Raw genomic sequence first — 12054 nt, 5'->3', positions numbered from 1 at the left:
AATCACATTTTATTTGCAAGAACATTCATTATGAGTACATGTAATAATTCAGCGAGACTAGCCATTCGTGAAAAGATCTATTCAGGGCAACAAACAAGAAGACCTATAGGGGAGAATAATTTACTGGAAAAATTCACATTGTTATTTGGACATTTATTGGGTTGTTTTTTTTCGCAGTGTGTATGATTGGATTTTTCAAATGAGAAGGTATATTATTGGTCAAAATATGTCTGGTTTCTAAACTCCATAAAACTTAACTGGGTTAAAAGCCTAGGATTTGCTCAATTCAATGGTATATGATTAATGTGTATTAGAATAAAAAAAATTTGATGCTGAAAAAGGTGGCTTTATACACAAAGCGTCATTTTTTTCCTAACCCAATGTCCTAATATCATGGGAATTGTCATGATTCGCAACTGTAAAATAGATTACTACTTTCATTTGGCATTGAATTTACTCCTTTTAAAAATTATTTAATTTGAGACATCTTCAATTCAAAATATCCACTACTGTATTAATGATCGCTTTAACTGAATTGTTGCACTCTTTAAAAGAGTTTATGCACGCATTAATTCCTTATATAAAATCATAAATAATGAAAGATATCTTCATTGAATTAAAGAGATCATCAAATCATATATAGATGCTCTTAGCTCCAAATCAAATTTTGCAAACAATAAATGTGCTCTTCAATTGAATTTATGAGAGCAATAATGGAGTGCATCAAATCATTTATTGCTTTCATCAATTGTTAATTGGTGCTTCTGTAACATTGAGAAATACTAAAGAATATTAGTGTATTTCATTGCTGAGGATAAATGTGTATTTGCAATGTTCTATGCCAAAAATGCAAAATTTACAAAAATCTGAAATATCATTTGGCAATAACGAACTTAAAATGCATTAAACAATACATGCATCATGAGATCTATTAAAAGTTTCCTCCTGTATCCACATGTTAATTGCATTGCGATGTGTGAAAAACAACTTATTGCTTCTGTTGGCCTAAATTCCTAAATTAGAACGAATATGGAAGAACTTTTTGTAAAGACTGAAACCAAATTCCATCCAACGGTTTTTTTTTCTTTTGTTACCCAGAATTAGTTCTTGTGAATAAACTCTAAAATATACAAGACTTCAGCAATATAAAGTAATGATTCATGAAAGTGAACCAAAAAAATCATATTGTTTCCTCACAAAATAAAAGTGATCTACGGTACATGCAATCATGCAGAAAAATTATCAATACAGTGGAGCACATTAAAGATGACAAGTCTTAGATTATCCAGTTCTGTAGATTAATCCCAGCTCACTTGTTGATTGTGTAGAGCTTTAGTATTGTATATAAGTTCCATCACAGCTCTGTAGATCAACCCCAGCTCACTTATTGATCGTGTAGAGCTTTGGTACAGTGTATTGTATAGTTCCATCACAGCTCTGTAGATTAACCCCGGCTCACTTGTTGATTGTGTAGAGTTTTGGTATTGTATAGTTCCATCACAGCTCTGTAGATTAACCTCAGCTCACTTATTGATCGTGTAGAGCTTTGGTAATTTATGAGTTCCATCAAAAGTGATGCATAAACTTCCCTTTTGAATGTCTACTTTATGAAATGTCTCGAGGCACGGAGTCCAGTAAACACAACATACACCCATTATAAGAGCTGAAACGATACGCCCACGATACAATCGTATTGCAATATTTATGCCAGGATTCAACATTTTCAATACGATATAGTATACAAAAGAAACCAATAATGACTTCGAAGAAAAATTCAATTACTAAGATTCACAGTCACAATTTTACAAGTAAAACCGCCAAACAGTAAGATACCTATTTGCTCTGTGGTTTAAACTGACATTGTTGTTTTTGTTAGACTCGAGGCTAACAACAGTCTGACCATTATGGACACCATTAGATTCCTCGTGCATGTAGAAATAACAAGTCCATGTAAAGGCTGAAGGTTTTTTACTGAACCCGATTAAAAAAAAACCGTATTGAACCGAAGATCGAGGCAATGAATCTAACATTGTTTCGAGCATTTATATGGAACAGTATTGATATTTTGGTGAATTGTTTCAGCCCTACCGATTATACATTTTTACATGTTCTGAGATAAGGTGATTTTGTGCAAGTAAATATTTTTAGTTGGTTCATGTAATATTTTATGGGAGCGAGTTGCATTAATTATAGATTTTCGCATGCTCCAAGATAAGATGATTTTGTGTCGTGTAAATTTTCCTGGTTTGATTAATGTAATATTTCATTATTATTAATTTGAAGTGACAATGACCATTAATATATTCGACTAAGGTATTTTATGTAGGGTGGAATGTATCAGACCCAATGAATTTTTGCACATAAAATATGCAGTTCAGTATGTAAAATATACGTAAATAAGATATGAATAGACAACTATACATGTAGATGTAAATATATTACTGAAATTTAACGCAAAACTCGCATCCATTTTCATCTCCCCATCAGCCATGATTGCTGTATTACAAGACTGAAACCTGGAATATTACGCTTGTGTATATATTTATATATATGCCCCCAAGATACTGCAAATTATTTCTTGGTCATAGGTCATGTCTTTCTGTTGGATGTGTAGTACTAGTATTACGTCTTTACGACACAATATGGTCATTCTGCAAAATACGCCAATCTAATCCATCATTTGGTCAAATGCTGTCTGACGTGTTTCATACCAAATGTTAAGCTGTTCTTGGCACATTAATTTTGACTATGGATTACTCTGCTTACCTTATTAAGACATAGGACTTACAGCGGGTGTGACTGGTAGACATGTGATGCTTACTCTTCATATGCACCTGATCCCACCTTTTATTTTGTTTGTCCAGGGGTTCAATTCTTTATTTTGTATTTCTTTATATAGGAGTTTATGAGATTGATTACTGTTCGTTATCTTAACCTTTCATTCAGTAATGATTGTTAAAGGATTAACAACATATACTAGGCAATGACACCATGGAGAACATGCACACCAAGTTTAATGTTTCTAGCCTTACTATACCCCCTGAACAAAGTTCTGGGGGGTATATAGGAATCACTCAGTCTGTCCGTCCATCTGTCTGTCTGCAGATTCGTGTCCGGGCCATAACTTCTTTGTTCTTTGACATAGGCATACCATATTTGACACCAGTGTATCACCATGAGACGATGTGTTGGGTACCTTCATGACCTCTATATGACCTTGAACTTTGACCTCAAGGTCAAAATTGATTATAGGGTTTTGACATAGTCATACCATAAGACAGGTGTATCACCACGAGACTATGTGTCATGTACATTCATGACCTCTTTATGACCTTGACCTTTGATTTCAAGGTCAAAATTAAAGGTTTATACCATGGATTTGTGTTCGGACTATATCCCATTTTCTTCTACAAAGGCATACCATATTTTTACACTCAGGAAAGAGGCAATTTATACCTATTAACAAGACCCTTTGGGAGATTGGGGTAAGCGGGGGGTATTTTTAGTGAGCATTGCTCACAGTACCTCTTCTTAGTACTGATTTTCCTTTACAAATTATCCATGGAAAGTAACACTTTGACCTTGAGAAATAACAGGCATCTTCCTTCCACCACAGGGAACATGTGCTAGTTTTATCATCCTACATTGTAGCTTTATTCTCTTCCCACACTACATGAATGAATGGACAACCATACTAAAACACTGTATCATACCAATGTAACGTGTAGCGGTCACCCAGCCGAGTGCTGATCACGCTTGCCGTTGCTTCACTTGAGTGATCAAGAGAGAGACTCTACCACATCACTAGAAAAACTAGCTCTCTAGCAAGGAAGTATAAGTTCCCTCTTATACTGTCCGCTACACTTTCCCCCGCAATCGGGGAAGCTTTGTCCCAAAGCATAGCGCGAGTCCTCTCCAATCACCATCCTCCCCAAACGAATCCACGTCCGTACCCAGAGCTCCAAAGAGACTCTACCTGAAACAGTCCTCCCGCCAAACACCAGAGTCACTACGCTGCCACCAAGTAACGTGTAGCGGTCACCCAGCCAACTGCTCATCACTCTTGCCGTTGCTTAACTTGCGTGATCAAGAGAGAGACTCTACCACATCACTAGAAAAGCTAGCTCTCTAGCAGGGCAGTATAAGTTCCCTCTTATACTGTCCGCTACACCATAATACATCTCGTCTTAGATGGTTGAATATGTGCATCAGGTTTAATAATCCTAGCCTTATTATGTCCCCCGAACGAAGTTCTGGGGTTGAATATATAGGAATCACTGTCTGTCCATTTGTGCAGATTCGTGTCTGGGCCATAACTTCTTTGTTCTTTGACATAGGCATACCATATTTGGCACACAGGTGAATCACAATGAGACGATGTGTCGAGTACCTTCATGACCTCTATATGACCTTGACCTTAAGGTCAAAATTAAAGGTTTTTTTTTTTTACAATGGATTCATGTCCGGGCGATAAGTTCTGTTCTTTGACATAGGCATACCATATTTGACACATGAGTGTATCACCAAGAGACGATGTGTGTCGGGTACCTTCATGACCTCCATATAACCTTGACCTCAAGGTCAAAATTAAAGGTTTTTACAATGGATTTTTGTCAGGGCCATGACTTCTTTGTTCTTTGACATAGGCATACCATATTTGACACACGAGTGTATCACCATGAGACGATGTGTCGGGTACCTTCATGACCTCTATATGACCTTGATCTTGACCCCAAGTTCAAAATTGATTATAGGGTTTTTGACATGGTCATACCATAAGACATGGGTGTATCACCACGAGACTATGTGTCATGTACATTCATGACCTCTTTATGACCTTGACCTCAAGGTCAAAATTATAGGTTTATATCATGGATTTGTGTTCGGACTATATCTTCCATTTTCTTCTACAAAGGCATACCATATTTTTACACTCGGGGGGGGGGGGGGGGGGGGGGGGGGGGGGGAGGGTAATTTATTAACAAGACCCTTTGGGAGATTGGGGTAAGCGGGGGGTATTCTTAGTGAGCATTGCTCACAGTACCTCTTGTTAGCACTGTTTCTATCTTGATTTGTGTGTATAAATTACCTATTTCAGTTTGATCCTGACCTTGTAAACAATGGGCTTCTTATCAATGAGCCAGGTTTGATTACCCCAGCCATATAAGTACTGTATTTATCTGACCCACAAGGTGCTGGCAGATGCACTGCATCATATCGTAGTTGTATAAATGCATTTACCGATACAGAAAAAAACAGCAAAATCAAATCATCACAGATATTTATAATACATCATACATATGTATATTCCTATCACTCATAAAATCATGTCAATATGAATAAATACATACTTTTAAATTTCTATTTTTGATCTGAAACTATGCTATCAAAATATATAGACTTGATAATTCTGATTAATCAGCAATTCATGGAAATATGGCACCTAGCTAAACATTGAACATTCTGCATATTCATTAAGAGATCTGGAGTATGTATAAACAGACACAAGCAATATCCTATGTGCAAGTTGGGAGCTAATAAAATTTGAATGAAAAAAAGTGACAAAGGCTTCTCATTTTCATTCAAATTACCGGTAATTGACATGCAGATGAAGCAAACATAATTGTAAAAGGAAATTACATGCAATATGGCTTTAAATTGACATTTTTATCTGACAGATCACATTAGAGGCAATTTGGGTTCTGGATCTTTTTGCGGCAAGACATATATAAAATTAATCCCAATGGATGCATAATGTTTGCCTGCTTTCTTTGAAGTTTATGAATTCTTCAGAATCTGAATTCCTTTAAATTTTCTGATGGCTAGCCGCTTACAGTTAAACAAAATTAAAAAAGTGACATCATTCACCAATGGAGAGGGTCATCAAATGGGGCATCTTAAGAACTTTATATTGAATAGGAGGCCAACTCCAGGCCCATAAAGCTGCAACTTTTATGAAAGTGAGATTTAAAGTGAGCTTGTCTTAATTTTCATTGCCCCCGGGTCATAAAACTTAGAAAAGCTCACATTTGATCCAAGTCTATTTTTTTCCCCAATATGTTCCTTTTATAAAAATGAGACTTAGATCAAAAGTGAGCTCATCTAAGCTTTACAGCTCTGGCCTGAAGGTTATAAAGCTTTTTGAGTATGTTTTCATACTCAAACTCCGTGCTCGAAATCGTACTCATACTCAAAAGTGAAGGTTATAAAACTTTTATAAAATCATTCTCCAACTCAAAGTATGCTTCAGGCCTGGAGGTTATAAAACTTTTTTGAGCACGTTTTCATGCTCAAACTCGAACTCTGTGCTCTAAATCATACGCATACTCAAAAGTGAAGGCTCTGAAACTTTTATAAAATTATTCTCATACTCAATAGGAGTACATGCTCAAGAGTTTTCGAGTATGCTCGGAGCTTGCCCTGAGTTGTACTCAAAACAAACATGGTTGAGTTTGAGTATGAGTACAGTAAAAGTTTTATATATTGCTCAGAGTTGTACTCGAAACAAACATGGCTGAGTTTGAGTACGGTCAAAGTTTTATAACCTCCAGGCCTGGTCTGATTATGGCCGATTTGCATGGTAGCATTTCTGCTACTTTTGGAAAAACCCACTAACTTTACATATAATGCTGTGAATTGCAATTAATGAACCCTACAAGAACTCTTTCATATTGCAGGTATAAAAAGCCTTGAAATCTGGAATGTCTGCCAGCTTTTTTTTTTAAACAAGGGATACACACATTGGGAAATCGTCAGACTCTCTACAGATCTGTTCTAGGGAAATCATCAGACTCTCTACAGATCTGTTCTACAGTGCATCCCTTGGTGATACAATGCATTTCCATTATGCTATAACATTGGTCGTTATTGTACCCACAATGCATTTCCATTAGGCTGTAACATTATACCCACAATGCATTTCTATCATGCTATAATATAGGTGGTTATTATACCCACAATTCAGTTTTTTGGCAACTGTAAACAATATGGCTGCAAGTAAAATATTCACATCACATACTAATTGTAATGGTACTATCATAATTAACTAGATGCTTTGTGGTACAATAAAAATTGATCTATTGTTCATATACTGTTTTACAATGAATTCAGCCATGTTTCAGCTTTAAAAATGTCCTTGACATGATATCATTTCATTTTACCATTAACAGGTAGGATAGATTTAATGCATATTTTGCTAGCTAGGGATAGCCTAATTGCCCAATGTGAGTGTTGGCCTTCTCCATATATATCCATACTTTACTCCTAACAAACATTATACAAGACATAGAACAGTTTCACAGAAAGTGTCCTTAATCAATACTTAGGTAATTGTGATATCACGTATTCAATCTGCACTGAACTTGTTTTATATTCAGTTTGATCCAATTATATTGATGGAAGCAGTCTTTTAAGTATAAACCCATAATTCATTCCCCTAAAGGGCCAAGGTCATTTACTTTTTACTCCACAAGCACTCTTTGTTCTCCTTCCAGCTGGAAGACTCATCTGCATAAATTTCCTGAAAGCAATGTATCACTATATCATTATTATCGATTGTATGAATCCATTATGCAAAGAATAACTTTAGTATGGTAGGTATATAAACGAGGACCATGAACCATGAAGCTCACCTCAGTTCCTTTGGTTATACTCTTCTGCATCAAAAGATTTTTAAAAGATTTCTTGACCTCTTTATTCCCATGAAAACTTCTGACCCCATATGATAACCCGACCCTAGCCCCAAGGGGTCATGACTTAACTGAACTTGAATCGACACAACATATTAGGATGATTCAATATAGACATAACATGACCTTGTTCTGGAGAGGAAGATTTTATAAACATCCCCCCCCCCCCATTATTCATATATTTAAAAAAAAAATATCCCCCATTCTAGCCCCAAGGTTCATAGTTTGAAAAAACAAGAGGCTCACAGGCCTTAATGGTCACCTTAGTATTAATTAAAAGCAGTTTTTGCCCCACCCCTAGGACCCCAGGGGTGTAGGAGTCCTGAAAATTACAATTTATGTCCCCCTTGTCCCACAGATGCTCCACTCCAAATTTGAAAAGAATTGGAATGGTAGTTACCAAGAAAAATTAAATATGTTCAATTGTTAACGGATGACAATGGACACAAACCAATTGCAATAGTAAACTCAGGTGACCTAAAAAAAAAAAAAAAAAAACAAAAACTTGTGTCCACACAACTTGGGAATGTTGCATTACATTTAAATGTGGTCCTCACTTACTTACATATGCCAGGCATAAGTAATTGTGGTCCTACTACTCTTAAAAAGAATTTCTAAAAAAATTCCTATGTGCATTCACATGTAAAAATTCAAACCCCTGTTTAGCTCCTATCTAACCCCAGGGGCCATCATTTGATGAAATAAGAATGCACAACATTAAAATATGATTAATCGTGGCCAGCAGTTCTTGGAGAAAAAGATTTGTAATGCTATTTTTTAAATATATTCCCATCTAAATGTTCAATTCCCAATTGTGTTCCACCCTACCTCCCAGGACCATTCAAACAAACTTGAATCTGTACTACGCAAGGATGATTGCATACTTATCATGACATGTTGTTCTTATAAAGATTTTCAAATTTCCCCCCATATAAAACTTTGAATCCAAAGCTTACCCCTGGGGCAATGGTTTGAAAAACTTAGAAATTGCAATATCTGGAGATGTTTGCACATCAATGACTAATCCTGGTCCCTCTTGAGAATTTGATTTTTAAAGATTTTCTCCTATGTTTTCTTGTGTAAAACTTTGACCCCCTATTGTGGCCCCAACCTACCCCCAAGGGATCACGATTTAAACGAACTTGAATCTGCACAACATGAGGATATTTGATATGACTAATCATTGCCTAGAGGTTCACTAGAAGATTTTTAAAGACTTTACTATATATTCCAATGTAACATTTTGATACCCTATTGTGGCTCCACCCTATCCTTGGGGGCCACAAATTGAACAAATCTGAATCTGCATTTCCTGATACTTGCATATCAATATGACTAACCATGGCCCCATTGTCAATGAGAAAAAGATTTTAAATTTTTTCCTCAAAATATTCCCACAGCCATCATTTAAACAAACTTGAATCTACATTACCTGAGAATGCTTGCATACTAATATGATTAATTATGGTCCAGCTGTTCTTGAGAAGAGCATGTTAAACTTTAATTCCCTATTGTAGCCCCAACCTACTCCTGGGGGTCATGATTTGGACAAACTTTAATCTTCACTATGCCTGTAGTTTTCACAAAAGTGTAATCTTTTCTGGCCCAGTGGTTCAGAATTTTTTTCCTTAAATGACCCAACCCTATTTTTGCCTTTTCGTCATAATTTCCCCTTGGAATAAGAGATGGCCCTTCATTTGAACAAACTTGCCTCTCCTTCACCCAAAGATATTCTGTGCCAAGTTGGAAATTGCTTTAAAATAGTTCTGGAGAAGATGATATAATGAAAAGTTCACAACAAAGACGAAGGACAAATTTCAATAAGAATAGCTCACTTGAGCTTTTATCTTTAGTTAGCTAAAATTCTACTATACAATATAAAGACAGAGAAAACCTGTTACCTTTTTCCAAATGGGCACGGTGGCTTTCAGAGTATCAATGGCATACTCCACTGCCTGCAGGGATTCCTTCCTATGGGGAGAGGATAAGGCGATGACAATGCTAGCTTCCGAGATGGGCACCACACTAAAGCAGAAAGGTGGAAATCAGATTTCAATGAAAAATTAGATAATAACAGCTTGAAAAGAACTACAGCAGAATCATCATTGTTCATGAGGGTCAATTTTTATTTACTGGTTCATGGGGATGTAATTTTGTAGGCAACTTCAACCCTAAACCCAATCTGATTGCAATAGGGCACATGTATCAATATCATATGTAGACTCGGGGGACATAAAAAGAAATGATTTGTTCTAAACCATTAAATAAACTGAATGATGTCAAGTGATGTCTTTGGTATAAGTTAATATCATGAATATGTAAAATGATATGTGAAACAAGAGGCCCATGGGCCACATCGCTCACCTGAGTCACCTTGGCCCATATCTTAAGACTTTCCATATATATTTGCATGTAAAACCTTAGTCCCTATTATGGCCCAAACTACCCTTTGCAAACTTGAATCTACACTATGTCAGAAAGCTTTCATGTAAATGTCAACTTCTTTGGCCCAATGGTTCTTAGAAGATTTTTAAAGCTTTTTCCTATATTTGTATGTAAAACTTTGACCCTCCCCCCCACTTGTGGCCCCATCCTACCCCCCGGGGGCCATGATTTGAACAAACTTGAATCTGCACTATGTCAGAAAGTTTTCTTGTAAATATCAGCTTTTCTGATTCAGTGGTTATTGAGAAAAAGAATTTAACTATATATTTGTATGTAAAACTTTGATCCCCCTTGTGGCCCCATCCTACCCCCGGGAGCCATGATTTGAACAAACTTGAATCTGCACTATGTTAGAAAGTTTTCATGTAAAAATCAGCTTTTCTGGCTCAGTGGTTCTTGAGAAGAAGATTTTTCCTATATATTTGTATGTAAAACTTTGATCCCCTATTGTGGCCCCATCCAACCCCCGGAGCCCATGATTTGAACAAACTTGAATCTGCATTATGTCAGGAAGCTTTCATGTAAATCTCAGCTTTTCTGGCTTAGTGGTTCTTGAGAAGAAGATTTTTAAAGTTTTTCCCTATATATTTGTATGTAAAACTTTGATCCCCCCTTGGGGCCCCATCCTACCACCGGGGGCCATGATTTGAACAAACTTGAATCTGCAATATGTCAGGAAGCTTTCATGTAAATTTCAGCTCTTCTGGCCCAGTGGTTCTTGAGAAGAAGATTTTTAAATGACCCCACCCTATTTTTGCATTTTTGTGATTATCTCCCCTTTGAAAGGGACATGGCCCTTCATTTGAACAAACTTGAAAGCCCTTCACCCAAGGATGCTTTTGGCCATGTTTGGTTGAAATTAGCCCAGTGGTTCTGGAGAAGAAGTCGAAAATGTGAAAAGTTTAACAGACAGACAGACAGACGACGGACAAAAAGCGATCAGAAAAGCTCACTTGAGCTTTCAGCTCAGGTGAGCTAAAAAGTGCTTTAGTATATGTAGTGCATCACATACTTAATTCTGTGAATCATTGCTATGCTGTGTATCTGCCACTGTTTGCGAATTGAGTCACAAATTTCTCTCATCTTTCTCTCTGCCATTGGTTTATATGCTTCATATTCTAGTCTCAAAACCTTTTTCCCATCAAAGTTATCTCTTGTAATTCCTTCAATGCATAAGTAAATTAAAAGAATTAGGAATTTAAATACAATTATGAAATGTTTCTACTGAATAATGATAAACAGACTCTTTAAAACAAAGTTCATTTAATTAATGATGAAAATTTTCAGATTAGGTTTTACATTTCTTTCTCCATTAATAAACATTGTGACATACCTACAAATATGGAAACAGCCCCACAGCTTGGGTCTGTGACCATTCCTGATATCTTACTGATGTCAAGTTTCTCCTCTGTTATTTCTATGAAGTCCATTCTATTTTCATGAAAGAAAGGACAGGAAATAAAGAGATTTACTATAAGAAAATGGACCCGAATAACATTTTTGAAAACAAACAAGCAGAATAAAACAAAATGCATTTCATTGACCATGCTTAACCTGCAACAGTGGATTTCCTTACATGTAAGTAACAGTCCCGTGCTATCAGTAGTTGTGTTATTGTGACTCTATCCTCCACTGATGGGCGGAATGACTGCCACTTCGTCACCGTCTCGTAGGGTCAGCTCTTGGCTGTCATCAACGTATTCTTCATTTAGAGATAAAATTATATTTTCTGCTATTATTTCCAATCTACAAAAAAGGTGATAAAAATATTGAAAAAAGTTTGTAAAGTTTATTACATATTCTAACTTTATTAGTAATAAAAGCCACTGAAACCATATTATCTACCGATAAAATATCTCTGTGCCTGTTCTATTACTGTACATCAGGTGTGTTTCAAGATCAGAATCGGGTCGTTTGGTTT

The 12054-nt window shown here is 36.3% G+C and overlaps 1 protein-coding gene across 2 annotated transcripts; it reads right to left on the bottom strand.

The window, feature by feature from the left end:
* Positions 1-1442: 1442 nt before the first annotated feature.
* On the bottom strand, positions 1443-11849 carry LOC125649612 (molybdopterin synthase catalytic subunit-like). Of its 2 annotated transcripts, none has more exons than XM_048877272.2 (6): positions 11710-11849; positions 11467-11564; positions 11146-11296; positions 9590-9713; positions 7458-7519; positions 1443-1663 (listed from the first exon to the last, which is right to left on the bottom strand). In XM_048877272.2, the coding sequence occupies exons 2-6, from the start codon at positions 11561-11563 to the stop codon at positions 1606-1608; spliced, it is 492 nt and encodes a 163-aa protein (XP_048733229.1). In that variant the 5' UTR covers position 11564; positions 11710-11849; the 3' UTR covers positions 1443-1605. The 2 variants fall into 2 exon arrangements, with proteins under 2 accessions (XP_048733229.1, XP_048733230.1); XM_048877273.2 differs by lacking the exon at positions 1443-1663 and adding an exon at positions 5265-6990.
* Positions 11850-12054: the final 205 nt, after the last annotated feature.

This window comes from Ostrea edulis, chromosome 5 (genome assembly GCF_947568905.1).
Source record: "Ostrea edulis chromosome 5, xbOstEdul1.1, whole genome shotgun sequence".
NCBI lineage: Eukaryota > Metazoa > Mollusca > Bivalvia > Ostreida > Ostreidae > Ostrea > Ostrea edulis.
The sequence above is the reverse complement of the archived record's forward strand: the minus strand, read 5'-3'. Positions and strand labels throughout refer to the sequence as shown.

Coding starts and splice junctions, on each gene's coding strand:
- LOC125649612 (XM_048877272.2), bottom strand. CDS start 11,563: ATGGACTTCATAGAAATAACAGAGGAGAAACTTGACATCAGTAAGATA. Junction 11,297..11,466: donor GGCTGTTTCCATATTTGTAG/GTATGTCACAAT, acceptor TATGCATTGAAG/GAATTACAAGAGATAACTTT. Junction 9,714..11,145: donor GCAATGATTCACAGAATTAA/GTATGTGATGCA, acceptor TTTCTGCTTTAG/TGTGGTGCCCATCTCGGAAG.